Source organism: Rhopalosiphum maidis, chromosome 4, assembly GCF_003676215.2.
Source record: "Rhopalosiphum maidis isolate BTI-1 chromosome 4, ASM367621v3, whole genome shotgun sequence".
Lineage (NCBI taxonomy): Eukaryota > Metazoa > Arthropoda > Insecta > Hemiptera > Aphididae > Rhopalosiphum > Rhopalosiphum maidis.
Window position 1 is genome coordinate 39,969,161 of NC_040880.1, and position 15,747 is coordinate 39,984,907.

The window sequence follows — 15,747 nt, forward strand, 5'->3', positions numbered from 1 at the left end:
AAATATTAATTAATATTTTAATTAAAAAATAATAATTATAACAGCTAATATTTTTAAATTGTTTACAATCTTAACTAATTTAAATTTTCCTTGTAATTATATTACCTAGAACTTTAATTACGAGGGAGGGTAATACACTTATCTTCATTGTTTTTTTACGTAAAATCCGCGTGCCATAATTAACGAGAAATGTATAAATTAATTACTAATATAGGAAAACGTTTTAAAGAGCAAAGTAATAAGCGAGAAAAGTTCCGAGAAGTAATTAACATCCTTTGCAACTTAATTAAATTCTGAAACAAGAGACAATTCCTGAAATTTTAATCAGTAATTTTAATTTGCGCTTTTATCTTATCATTTTAGATTTCTGTTACGACAGCATGTTATAGGTTATATAGACTATAGAGTTTACGTTTGTAAAGTCAATAATTAGGTATAGACTTAATTTATGTATGTTAAAGAAAAATATATCTATAATCTATGTTATATATAGTTTCGGACGATTTAAAGTATATAAACATAAATTTCAAAAACTGTTTTTAAAAGGATACCGCACTATAATACCAGCGTAATAATAATAGTTTTCTCTTTCTAAACCACGTGCAAATAGCGTTCAACGGAACCAAACTTGTGATATGTAAAATTTTTGAGAAAATTGAATATATTGACCTAGCTATTATAGTATTATCAAACTGAATATTAAGAACAATATTTGGATTTTTATGTTGGCCTTTATACAATATTTAAATTTTAAAGTGGCATATAAACAAATTAAAATGTATCAGGAAGAATAAATAAAATGTGTGTGGAGTGGGTAGGTTCTGGGAGTTCCCCCATAAATATGCTACTGAATGTCTGAATAGGACATAAGTACCTATATAGTAGCCGAATACTTATACGGATTCGATATGGAGCGTTTATAAGAAATTAAAATATTATAGACAATTTTTTAAGTTCGTTTACATGATGGGCTCAAAAGTATCATACTTCTACCAATTATTGTATTAACCAAAATATTAATTTGATAAAACTTCTAAAAACATATGAATTCATCATAAAATTTATTTGAAAGAGCTAGATTTTTTTTAACTATATTTTTAAATTTAATATTATTATTAACATTTTAAAATTAATAATATTCAAAATTTAAAAATATAATTTTGATCGATTCAGGAATTAAATCTCAAAAAAGTGGAAATGTAATTTTCAAGTAGAGTTCATCAACGTTTTAAGACATTTTATTCAATGACTACAATAGTTATACTACAATTATTGGCATAATATTTTTGGTAAAAAACATTGACGAGATAAAATACCTGCCTTATATGAGACACAAATAAAACTTAGAAATTAATTAATTGCAAAGTTAATTGTATCATTATACTTACAATACTTTGGCAGTTTGGTGCCTAGTGACCTTTTTTACTGTAATTTTAAAATGTTTTTTTTTTGTGTGTAACGGGTTGTAAAAATTATTTTAATAATATAAAAACAATAAATAGACATAAAAACCTTATAGCATTATCCATTTTTTTTTTAACAGAAGGCAAGTATTGTAAACTTTTTCTTATATTTGTTACACTTGAAAATAAAGTTTTTGAATAAAAATCGTTAAAACATTTTATAATAATTTATAATATCACGTTAATAATTAATAATTGAATTGATAGCAAAAAATATAATATTAATGCAAAATATCATTATTAAACACACATTTTTATTTCTATTTTTTTTTTTGCATGTAATATGTTCATTTTGAGAAATGTATACAATTAATTATATATATATATACAGAGTGATTCTTTTATCATAAACCACTCATTATTTCAAAATGTATTTATGTTTTTGAAAACATATTTTTACATAATTTCAAGTTGTTAAAAAAACAACGTTTTTATTAAAAAATTATATTTTATCCTTATATGTTTTTAAATTTCTTACATTTTTGAATGACAACATTGTTTTAATTTTATATTTCAAAGCAGACTATTTTTTTGAGTATTTGATACATAGAAATCAAATTTAGGGCGAGTAGTTTAAAACATTGTTTTTTTAACAACTGGAAACTATGTAAAAAAATGTTTTCAAAAACATGAATACTTTTTGAAGTAATGAATGGTTCATGATAAAAGAATCACTCTGTATATATATTACAGCGCATTAAACAACAAATTTAATTGACGGATAATAATATTATAAATATCTATAATAAATTAAATTAATGTACAAAATAATAATATATTAATGGCACGCTATCTAATGGAATTGTTTTAAAAATATCTTCAAATACTTGTAAAATCAGTTTTGAAAATACTCTTTTTTGTTACTAGATAGAGCTGCCGTATACGTTTTTTCAAATTTAACTTTCTATTCTGCTTAAAAAGTGTTATATTTCAAGCACGATATTGTTTATCATAATTTCTGTAATAAAAGATTGTTCATTATTTTATGATGGATAATGTATATGTGTTATTATAATTTAGAAGTTTTAACTTGTTTTCGATTCGAGTGATTCTGTCATAAATCAAATTTTACATTCAACCAAACTTTAAATGTCAATAATAATATTATGTAAGTAGTTAGAGCCAAAACTAATCTTCCCCAAAAAAAAAAAAATTTATTTTTTGTGTGCCACTTGGAACAATAAAATAAAACATCGTAATCTGCAGTGTATTCTTGTTAGGTATATCCACAGGAAATATTTGCGATGTTTTTTACTTTATAAAAATTGTAATTTACTCCATTTTAAAAATATTTTAAAGACGTAATTTTTGTTTGAACGAGTATATTTTATATAATAATAAAGTATATTATGTAAATCAAATCATTTTCTGACAATATTTTCTTATTCTTGTCATGTTATTTATTCACGTTCTATATTTATAACAAATTATATAGTTTAATTAAATAGTTAAAATTAAAATGTTTAACTTTTACACTATTTAATAGATTATAGTGTTAATTTAATAACGAATACTCACTATAGGTACTTATTGATTAATTATTTTCGTTGAAGCTTGCAAATTTATTATAAGGTTTTTTTTCATATAAGTTTATCATTTACCGATTATAAAAATATCAAAATTATAATGTCACAAGACAGTAAGTTCAATAATCCATAGTAACGGAATTTTTCAATGTCCTAAGTACAAAATTGTAGGGTTCTGGAATGAATGTTTTCAAGTTCATATGATAGTTCTTTACATTAAAGATTTGCAGTTCTTAGAAGTGCATATATTTTAACAGGAGATTGATAAATGTTAACACTAGTTGTATTAAAGTTAAAGGAAATAAATCATAGAATGTTATTCTGAACTGATTTAATTGCATCAATTTTATTTAAAAGTATTATTAGTTCAAATTAATGGAAAATATTCCAAGTTAGAACGAACAAGGGCAGAGAATAACATTTTAGAAAAAAAAAACCACTGAATGATCCATGAGTTTGTTTGATAAACCAAAATTATGCATTGAATTGTTTTTATAATTTGTATGGACCGAACAATTTAGAATTAATAAAAGATTACGCCACTACCTTGGTCCTTAGAGTTTGCAAATAATTCAATATATTTGAATTGAATATAGAGCTTAATTATAAATGATGCGATTTTCGATAACAAAAGCGTATTTACATTTTCAGTCGTCAATATTTAATGACAACCGGTTTGTTAAGCACCAAGATTGAATATTATTTAATTCGGTTTGTAAGTCAGACGCGTCATTTTGATCATTAATTATTTTTACAAGTTTCAGGTCATCAGTGAAAAGAAAAACATGAGCATTTTTTATAGCACTAGGAATATCCTAATGGAATAGGAAACTTTTATAAATCAAATTTTTAGATCGTTCCCCTAAATTTAAAATTATTGAGTGACGATTGTATATAACTAAACATATTATTATGTTACTTTATTTTATTTCTTATCATACGAATACCAAGATACCACAGAAACTCCAAATTTCAATATTATCAGCACGTGAATTTGTGATTAAAAACGAATTAAATTAAATTAGCAACAGTATTATTGACTAATAATATATTTTAAGTAATTCACTTAGGTATTACAACGTAATAAACATCATGTACCTTCTATAACTTAAGTGTTTTAATTGCATAACACATTTACACATTTTATGAATAGTTTATCAATACCTTATAATGTGCTATATACACAATCAATATTGATAATATGTGGTTGTATGTACATAAACATTAAATAAATTGTGAAATAAAAACTAAAAATATGGAAGACAAGAAAATGTTTATTATAAGTATATTTATTTGTACATATACCGTATAGTTAAACAAAAATTAAAGTATATAGTATACAAAAATTGTACTTTATCAAATAAAACATTGTTAATAAGTCTATCTAAAAACTTATTGCATTGTCTTATTTAATAAAGTGCATTTTCTTTCACATTGATACTTTCTGGTTATGAGTGCATGATATACTGATATAGTAATGTATGTTGTATTGTAATGTCCTAAAAAACACATTTGTGATTATATTATTTCATAATAATTAAATTGTACTCTATATAAGTGATATAAGTACAGCATGTAACTTAAGTCGTAGATTCTTATTCATCTTCTAAAAAAAAAAAATTAAAAATTAATTAAATTTAATTGTGGGTTGAAAACAACTACTTAAACTATTTTATATCTATGAATATATATTATATAAAAGGAACTCTATTACGTATGAGTAAGATTTATGTACTGTAACCAGTTTATTAATTATTATTAATTAACAAAAGTACACAATTTAATTGTATGTTTGTGATTCATGAATTTGTGATATCATTAAAAAAGCACTTATTGAAAATTGAATATTTTTAAGTAATTTAATGTATGCCAGATAGTTTTATATTATATTTTATTATTTTAAATAATATTTTTTTAATTTAAGCTATCTTATTTGCACCACAAATATTATTATGCCATTTATCAAACGTTTATATGTTTTTATACATGGTTTATTCTTATATTTAAATAAGTTCTAGTTATAATTTGCACGGTATATGTTTAGTGTATAGAACACTGTATCTCATTGACAAGTTTTGCTTTCTGGAAATATCATAATTTCAATTTTTTTTTGTTTTGTTTTATTGATATTATATATTATATTAATTTATTATGTATATTTGTGAATAAAATAATATAAATAATTACTATAGTTTATAACAGATGATGTTTATGAGAAATAATTATATAACATATGATTTTTATGATACCTGAGTTTATGACACTCGACATTATGGCACTTGACTTTCGAACACTTGACACGGTACCCTCATGGAGTGATGTAAACTATGAATATTGTCAAAACATTGTAACAACAAGCAAATTGGTATTGTTTCTATGTTTTCATTTATTTCTTGTATAGAAATAGATGTTTTGGTTTTAATAAAATCTTCCAAATCATAATATTCAACATGATTTTCCACTTCATCATGTGTTGGTGGTATAATAATATCATCATTTAAAACTGGAATTGAACGTTTATCCAACCATTAAATAATCTTCCACACATTAACCAAAAAATTAATAGCTGCACACCTGGAGTCATTATCTAGGAGACACTGAAATCGTGGGTCTAAATAAATACCTAAAACATTTTACAATTTTAAATATTCAAAATTACAATTTAATGGGTATGTAAAATTATGATAATTAATAATTATTTAAAAATTCTAAATGTATACAAGAAAAAATCTGTTCAATTATAATTTATAATTAATCGAATAAAACTTAACAGCTAATAAAACAGGATTATGCAATAATGATTTTTCTTTTTTTTCCATTGAAGTAGATAAAATTTTTGAAATGCCTGAACCTACTTTTTAGTATCTCTGTAACATCTAAGCCAAATTCCATAAAAATCTCCAATTGTAAGAACTTCTTTTTGAAGTTGAATTGTCGCTTGCTTAGCAGGTAAAAAAGATTTTACCTGTCAGAATTATCAATATTTAAATATTACAAACAAAATAAAAAATATCATACCTAGTAAAAATTTGAAACACTAAGCATAACATTTAAAAAAATATTAAATAACTAATAAGGTTAAAAATTAAATAATACAAAATGTAACATACTATAATTTCTGTTAATTTCTGATACTTAAAAGTATCGGATACATCTTTACATACTTCTTTTAACTCTAAGAGATGGTTTAACCTATCACAAGAACTACCCCATCGAGTTTCCTCATCAATGATTGCCTTTTTAGCTTTTGGATGAAGACTTTTTATCATTCTAAGTACTGTAGGAGTTCTAAGTTTTTTCACTATCTACAAACAACCATAATTAATAATCATACAATTTTAAAATTATTTTTTATATACTACCTCTCTCATTTTAGAAATACATTTTCAATCTGATGTTGATTTAAGTGCATCTTCTACACAAAACTGTAAAGTATGCACAGAGTAACAAATCAACACATTTAGAGGTTTCAAAATTTCTTTTTGTTGTTCATGATCATTGTTTTCGTTTAAAATTGTAGTTGCTAAATCATCTTCTAAGCCATCTAAATCTAATTCTCATCTAATTCTAAATCTTTGTTAGTTGGATTATTATTTGTATTATCTTCTAACAATTCTTCATATAAAAAGTATATATTTTAAAAATATATTATAAAGTAATTTAAAAGTATAAACACTATAAACTAAAAAGTAAAAAGATTTAACATTGTAAAGCTAAAATACTTTTTTTTTTATTACCATCATTTTCTTTATGCATTAGGTCTACCATCTTGATAAAATTTCTTGCATTATCAGTTGTGATTTGTTGTTTTTTAATTTCAAACATTTTAAGAACTTCATTGACCTAAAATTAATTAGTTTAGAATAGTATATTAAATGTTTATTATGTTTACATCTAATCAGTATTCATTTATTTATTAAAAAGACTTATGTTATAATTTTATAAATAATTTAGTATTTACTGACCTTTTTTTTTTAAATACACTGCAATGTGTTGCTGGGTTAACTCTATCATAGCTAATGTATGTAAAGTGGTTACTGCTGTATGAGCAGCTGCATATTGAACGTTTATTCCTATAATGGATTTATCTTTTCTCGATGCACAATCCATTTTAAAGCATAACAATTTATTTTTAATTGAGTCTTTAATATTTGCCACAACTTCATTTGATTTAACTATTAAATTTGATCTTACATTTCTTTTATTAATAACATAACAGCTATCGCCCAAACCTTTTAATAAAGGATTTAAAATTTTAAGAAATCCACTATCCTCTAATAATTTAAAAGGGCGTCCATTGACTGTCACTAATTCCGTACAAGTTGAGTAGAATTGGTTTGCTGTTAGTTCAATAGAAATACTCTGTTTCTTATTTTCAAAATTTAGTTTTGATTGTGTTATTGGTTTTTGCTATAATAAAAATTTGAATATAAATTTAATTATAACTTCTAAATTTTTAATTTTTATCAAACAGGTAATGTTAAAACACTTAAAAGTAAGAAATGTAAGTACATACATAGATGAAACAAATTAATTTTTACAATTCTGATTTATGCTTTATAGTTTATACTTTTATAGTGTTAAAACTTAAAAGTTATAATTCATAACATTTTAAAAATGTATTAAAGTATGATCATTGATTATAAATTATAATAGTTATATCTTAAGTTTTAATAATTTATTATGTAATATTCAAGCACTTATTAATTATTATTTATTATTATACCTACTGAAAAATCCAAATGGATTAATTTATATAATTTTTTAAATTAAGTAAATTTGTATTACACCAACCTGGATACTTGTCAGTTCATTACATTTATTTTTCCTTTTAATTTCTCTAGATTCCACAGACAAATATTTAGCAAAAATATCGTAGTTGAAATTTTCTGTATGGCGCTCTAAATTTTTAGCATTTTCACCAACCAGAGCATGTTCACAAGAAACTATTTGACATACTGATTTTCCAAACAAAATATTAAATTTAAAATATTTATGAACTGGAGATGTTCTTTTTCTGTCCATTTCTATATAATTATAATTTTTTATAATTTTACATTTTAAAGTATTAGATAGGTATATATTATTATTGTGTACTATGATACATTTATACAACATTACAAAAAATGAAATTAACTTACTTAATGTTTTCCTGGTTTATATTTAACACTATTTTTAATTTTCATAAATCTATTTTGTTGTATTTATAGTCTATACACTGTGTACACGTGTTTGAACATTTGTAAATTGTAAATAATATTATGATCACAAATTCACAACTACTCATAAGCGCGTGTTTAGTAATAAAATCAATATCGATAGTCGATACAACATATTATTATGTAACATTTTATTAATATAATGTTAACTATTTTCTTATCTTCTTAATTAAGAAAAATACATACTATATAATTGATATGCTGCTTATATTTTTGTATTTAATAATTATTATTATAATAATTCGGATCTCGGGTTAATTCAAGTGTTTATTTTTTCAATCGGGTATTGTATAATGCGGGTTTGGGTTTTGCAATAAATTCGGGTTACAGGTTTCGGGTTACGTTCGGGTGCAAAGTCCTGCTTTTAAATGTTACTATTGTTTTAAGTCTGGGGTTAATGGAAAATTTGTTCTGAATTTCTTGAACACATTTTTATCATTACTCATATTTTGTATAACTGCTTAACGAACATTTTGATTAAACTGTGTCATCAAATTTGGAATAGATTTTTTATAATCCTGGACTTACGAATGATATTAACATTTTAAAGTGGTTACTAATAATATAAATAAAATTAGGTAGGGATTCATTTGTATCTAGAGCCCGGTTTTAAATGCAAACAATTAATTGTAGAATATGAACATATTTATACATTAAAAATTTATATATTGTTTGTGAATATTATATTAATGTGTATAAATATTTAAAAAAATATATTAAGTATTTAAAGATGTATTTACTATAAAAAAATTGAAATGTCATTAATAAAGGGAATTATAAATTTATAAATGTATAACTAAGTTAAGTTAAAATTATTTTATTTAATGTTTATAAAATATTAAACAAATCTAATAGGAATTGTAACTATTAATAAGATTTTGAACTTATATTAAATTTTACTAAAAAATGCAATAAGATTATATTAGCTATACAAATAGAATCTATGTATTAGAAAATGCTAATCATATTATATTTTATCAGAATTATTTAAGTGTAAAAAATATACATTATATAAAAAATCAGGCCTTTATGACTTAAAATAAGATATATATTAAAGCATATATTTTTTTATGCTTAAAGCATAAATGTGTTTAACAAATATTAATTATATGTACTTAACTAAGCATGTGTTGTGTTGCCCAATCATTGAATTTATAAATATACTTTATTCCAAAAATTAACTGAAATCTACCTACATGAATCCTAACTAATTCCAAAAAACAATATGCTTCGGTCTTGAGTACAAAAAATATTGTAGAGCAGCATCAAGATTTATGTAAATTATTATTTTTAATCTTTACATATGTGTATAAAACATATATAAATTATGTAGAACAATATTTCAACATATATCATAAGAACATATATTTTTGAAAAAATTGTCTTATATGTAAAATGTTATATTAAAATATATGTATATTGTATAGGTTATATAAAAATTGGTATCCAGATCACTTGTGTCCAGCATTTTCTTTCTTTCCATATTTCAATATTTTTATAAAAATCTGCATGATTTTGGAAGTTTCACGCAAACTAGACGTAGAACGAGCACAGTAAACAATGACCAAAATTAATTTGTTGCATTGATCAAATTCATTATAAATTATAATATTTCAATATTTTGATATTCGTATAATTCATTGTATTAATTATCTTGTAATTAAATTTCTTTCAAGACATGTTCTACATCGTTTTGAAGACAATTAATATCTTTCATTACTTTAATACTTATAACTTATAATGTTAACTGTTAATAGTATTTTATTGTTTTTACTTTATCACACAAAATTATACTTTAACAAATTATACAAATTAATATCATTAAAGAAATATAGAACGAATAGAACGATAATATTTAAAATTAGGTTAGCCTAGATCACGGTTGTAGACATGGGTGTAACTAGGATTTAATAGTTACCGAGTCCTAGAAAACCAAAGTTAAAATAATTTGAAGGATTATTTAGGCTAAAAAGTAAAATCTTATAAGGAGGCTAAATACAAATACAGGGGGGTTAAGCCCCCCTAGTTACGGCGATGGTTGTAGATTGAACTATTTAAATATTTTATTCTATAAATAGAATGCTGCTGTGTAATTGATCGAATTATGATGTAATATGTAAGGATTATATTGTTTAAAAAACTGTGCACAGTCCACAATTTCTATTCTTTACCGTCTTTGATATTCGTTATCTCTCTCTACGCCATATAATTCTCTGCTTTTACTATGGACCATATAAAGATATAAGGTATAATCACAGTATAATGTATCTTAGTCCACGTTTTTTATTTATACCGCAGTCTTTACAAACAAAATGTACTCATTTATTTACAGTGATAAGCACTTGTCCGAAAAATGTTAAGAGTGGTAGACCTTTGGACGACTGTCCCCAACTCAATCTACAGGTACAGGTACAAAGTTCATTATCATTACTGCGTTGAACGATAGTCGATAACGAGTTTATTACATGTGAAAAAATGTATCTATTATTATTATTATTTATTACCCATGTGACTACTGGTCTTCAGAAATAAGAAGTATTATAAAAACCGAAAACCGCTCAACTTTCAAAAGCTATATCTTGCTAACGAATTAACGAAAAATAATAATTTGAACGTTAGAATTCATAAAAAAAATATCCCTACTATTTTATGTTATTTTAAATATAGGTTACCATTTGAAAATCAAAAGTCGATAGTGTTTTCACTATTAAATATAAGAGTGAAAAAAATAAAATTTTACATAGTTTTAGAAAAGCATAAAACCAAAAATGTTGAAAAAAAAAATGAAAAAAATGAATACTTTTTGAAATGATGAGTGTTGTTTGATAAAAGAATCACTCTGTACATATATAAACTTAAATACAACTTAACTTAGATATGCACTCATAACCATAAGATACCTCATCAGTTTCTGACTGTACAACCATATTTTTATGTGTATAATTATTAATTTATTTAAAAATGACGACAAAAAACCAAATTTTATTTCGAAAAAATAAATAGATTTTGTTGAATAAAAAAGTACATCTCGTTTCTGATTTTATATTTTATTTATTTATACAAAATAGAAAATATATAACATACATCTAGATGTATAATGTCATATTATTGTGTGTTGCGTGTACAATGTATACATACATATATTTTATTGTTGATTGTATTTTTTTTACAAAAGTGATTCTTAATTAGGTAATGTATTTTAATTAAACATTTAATTTTTGCTCCATTGTAAACATGTAATATTTAAAGTTTTTATACTAGATATTATGAATAATAGTACTAAAAAGTAAATAAATTAAAATTAATAATTTAAAAAAAAAAAAGTAAAATGTTGACTATTTCATTATAAAACTTTTTTTTTAAAGAAAGTTTCATTGTCATCCGAAATAGTCCTAACCTAATCTAATTATTAAACCAATGCGGGTGCTGTATTATCGTCGAAATAGCCTTCTTAAAACGCTCTGAATAATATTTTGTTTGAACTTCAACATCGTTTATATTGAAAAAAATACAATATTTGTTCACTATGCCTGGTATGGTAACTAACTCTAGAAAATTAATTTGGGTTAGATTAGTAGAATGTTTACCAACATAAAACCTTAAGAATCGTTTATATACAAATAATATGAAGGTAAGGCTTTGCCTCAAACTCTGTATCATTTTATTCAATACTTCATTGAAGCAATGATTCTGATATCACAGGTAACATAAATCACTACATTTATCCAAGGCCAATACTGATTCAAATTTTTTGTATATATTTAATTATTACTTGATAAATATAAATGAAAATTATAACAGAACCCAGTTATTATTTTGCAATAAGTCATCACAATATATACTATATAATATAATACAGCCACAAAGATAATATTTTGGTATTTATAGTTAATAAAAGTACATAATAATACATACCTTCTTGATTTATCATTTGTTTGATAGATTGTTGATAATGGTCTGCTATTTCTGTTAAAAATAAATGAAATAACAATAATTATCTAATCTTCAATGGTATGAAATATATTGTATATAATATATATTTATTTATATATAAAACAGCAACAAATCAATATCTAGATAAAAACGAGTGATGATATAATTGAAGTTAATCCATATAAAAATGACAACATCATTAAACTTTTTACAATTAATTATGCAAATACTACTATTCAAAACTATATACATGATTGCATTTTTAGACTTTTTAATATCATTTATAATATTATTGTACACAATTACACCATTACACACCTAATTCATTATACGTACATACAAAAACTCATACATTTTAATACATATTAACTATAGCATATCATAGAGAAAACCTAACTTTCTACATTTATCATGCCTATGTTTGCAATTGCAGTCAATTACAATATGCCAATATTTCCAATGATGATCTTAATCCTAAATATTTAGAAGACATAAAAAATTTGAAATTTTCATAAAATAATTTTACTTTGTTTTATAGCATAGTTTTAAATATTTTAACTCTTATCGAGATTAGCAGTTTACGATTTATTCCTATAAATATCAATAAAATGATTCTCACAGTCAAATGAGCTTTGAAATGTAATTCAATGTCGCATAAAAGTTTTTCTGTAGGTATATTAAAATTTTGTGTTGTTATAATTCAAAAACATTATTTGTGGAACATCATATACTTTTACGTTTATTATAAATTTTCCTATATGCAATGACATTTTAAAAATATGGATATCTAAGGTATATTGTATACCAAACAGTTTTGCGGCGAGGTAGTATTGACTCCAGAAATGGTTATCATTTGAATATTTTTCAACTATGATTATTCGAATAATTTTTTATTATAGTTAGGTAAATTTTGGGTTATTTGACCAAATGAATGATGCCTCACACCATTATATTTAACATAATACCATTATTGTGACTCACTCGATACAGAGTATATATATTATTCATCGTTAATAAATTAAAATTTTTACATTAGTGTTTGTAAGACGATTTATTTATACAAATCAAAATATTCCGCTATTTAATAGTTTTTAATTAATACTTAATATAAGATAGTTTTAAATAAATAAAAACTATTGAAATGCATATTATTTATTAGATTTTTTAAAGTGGAAACCGCACTTCAATGGTTAAAAATATATTCTATATATAATTAATAAGTTAAAAACATACGTACCCCATACTACGGCCTCTAAAAAAAACATTAATTAACTGTTGTTTGAATGTGATATAATTTGTACCTATACGATTTTTACGTATATAATATAAAATATGAACAAAATATTATTTTAAAATGTTCTGTTATAATGCTACTTATTGAGAGTCAACGTGTTTTTTTAATGGGAATACGTCTACCGGGTTAATGATAATAATAGTCCTACGTAATTATGTTTGTAAATATCTTATTGAAGGGCTTTACACCCGTGGTTATCAGTAAGTAATTGTAAATATAAAAGGATGGTTATCATTATAAAAATAACAAGAAACAAATTTCACAAATTGAGCTACAAAGTTTCATATTATATTAAATTTATATAAATATAATGCACTTACTAGTAAATTCTAAAAATAAAATAATAATTTGTTAATTAATATATTATTATATGTTATACTTTATAATACTATCTCACAATATTATAAGTATAATCAGTACTTAATATTGTTTTTATACAAATATATTAATATTTCAATATTTATAATAAATTTTAACCAATGGAAATGAACGTTTGTGAGAATATGATAATAATTTACTTTTAAATTCTGAGTAAAAGTATTTATTTATTCAATGATTGTCACTAAAAGTATACTATTAAAGAGTTTATGTTATTTATTGTAACTATTGTACCTATAAATGAATAATTATCATGAGAAGAAAGATAAGGAACTTTGAAATTGACATGTCATAGGAGTTCTGGAGAGTCTGCTTTACTCGAGAATAATGTACTAAGAAAAACTAAATTTGCGTATGAACAACAAAGAAACTAATATTTTAACTACATATTTTACTTTAAAGATTTAATGACGTTTCGATTAAAAATAGAATCACTTATATTGATTAAAAGTTTAGTATACAATAACATCCATAAGTTTAAAATCAAAGTTGTAATCTTAATTGTATTTGTTTATTTGAAAATAAAACTAAATACGTACTTTGTATTTCTGCAATAATGTAGAAAAAGTAATAAATAATTGTAACAAAATATTCATAATTTCACTACTATAAGATAAAACATTATTGTGTTTGATAATAATGTATACAAATCGAGGTCATCAGCATTAATACAATTTATGAATCATCAGAATTTCATAATGTTCAGTAATGCCGTAGAAAAGCTACTTCATTTTTAAACCTTATAATATCTTCTTTAAGATTAAATACACAAATAGTAATCAAAAAGTTCTGCAGTAGAAAAATTTGGTTGTTAAATAAATTATTTTTTTTCAATCAGTTAGGACATTTTTAACCAGCAATAAATGTATATTTCTAGAAAAACGTCCAAATTTTGTATTGCAATAATTAATAATATTAATAAATATTATTTATAAATATTTAAATATTACAGCATGCATATAAAAAAATATTTTTTGGTAATCTCTGATTTATCTAACCATGTATATATAACCTATTGGACTTAATATTTTAGTTTAGAATCAAACCATTCTAGTTAGATCGCAATTAAAAAATAACGGTATTTATAAACTACGATGTGGTAAACTGATTAAATATTGATTTAAAAATATAATAATTACGTTCAGATCGATTTCCTAAAAAAAAGATATTATAATTTTAAGTAATAAATTATTATTAAACATATACGATAAATTAAGGTGTTTTAAGGTGCTGAGTGATAAAAGAGTAAAACTGATGATTCAGTGTATCTACTGTATTATAGTTTTCAGAATATTGAGAAAGAAGCATATTCACTATTACAATCAATGAAATAAAAACGCAAAATACCATAAATATATACAAAAAATAAAAAAACAACACGTACCTGGGATAGCTACAGGCAATAATTTATTAGTTAATTTTTAATATGAACAAAATATATACTTTATACCAGCGCTTCTCAACCTATGGTACGTGGAAAGCTCATAGGTGGTACGCAAACATAATCTTCCTTTATAAAAAAATCGGAATAAATCATTATTAACATTAAATATTATTTGGTTTATTTGGTGTTGTTGAGGTCGCTTGTAATCATAATAATAAATAATAATAATAATAATTGTACATATATTTAGTTTAATTTAATTTATTTTTGTACATTAAATACTTAATTCCTATAATTTTGTAATTCCTAATAAAATGAAATTCTATACATGTAACATAAACGTATACATTATTAAGTAAAAAAAATGGTTAGGTGGTACGTAAAAATTTTCAAACTGTGTAGGTACGCGAATATAAAAAGGTTGAGAACCGCTGCTTTATACTGAATGATTATGTTATTGAAAACAACTATTATTTCAAATGGCTTTGAAAATATTTGTTTTTACATAATTTTTTGTTGAAATAACATCTAAAAGTTATGTTATTTGAAT

General features: G+C 23.0%; 1 protein-coding gene and 1 long non-coding RNA gene across 3 annotated transcripts; both read right to left on the bottom strand.

Annotated features, from left to right (window-relative positions):
• Window positions 1-6,510: 6,510 nt before the first annotated feature.
• On the bottom strand, window positions 6,511-8,258 carry LOC113558160. The gene is made up of 6 exons (XM_026963665.1): window positions 8,131-8,258; window positions 7,784-8,016; window positions 6,955-7,399; window positions 6,882-6,883; window positions 6,727-6,832; window positions 6,511-6,604 (listed from the first exon to the last, which is right to left on the bottom strand). The coding sequence occupies exons 2-6, from the start codon at window positions 8,012-8,014 to the stop codon at window positions 6,540-6,542; spliced, it is 849 nt and encodes a 282-aa protein (XP_026819466.1). The 5' UTR covers window positions 8,015-8,016; window positions 8,131-8,258; the 3' UTR covers window positions 6,511-6,539.
• Window positions 8,259-11,500: 3,242 nt separating this feature from the next.
• Window positions 11,501-15,483, bottom strand: LOC113557500. 2 transcript variants are annotated; one of them, XR_003405593.1, is made up of 7 exons: window positions 15,198-15,483; window positions 14,953-14,967; window positions 14,353-14,361; window positions 13,756-13,764; window positions 13,379-13,393; window positions 12,124-12,174; window positions 11,501-11,756 (listed from the first exon to the last, which is right to left on the bottom strand). It is a non-coding gene; the product is annotated as an uncharacterized LOC113557500 (long non-coding RNA). The 2 variants fall into 2 exon arrangements; XR_003405592.1 differs by having other exon boundaries at window positions 14,953-15,483.
• Between the last annotated feature and the right edge of the window lie 264 nt (window positions 15,484-15,747).

Excerpts from the sequence above, each read along its gene's own strand:
- LOC113558160 (XM_026963665.1), bottom strand. The coding sequence starts at position 8,014 with ATGGACAGAAAAAGAACATCTCCAGTTCATAAATATTTTAAATTTAAT. Across the intron at positions 7,400-7,783 it reads ATGAACTGACAAGTATCCAG|CAAAAACCAATAACACAATC; the intron begins GTTGGTGTAATA and ends TTTTTATTATAG. Across the intron at positions 6,605-6,726 it reads AATGCATAAAGAAAATGATG|AATTGTTAGAAGATAATACA; the intron begins GTAATAAAAAAA and ends TTTTATATGAAG.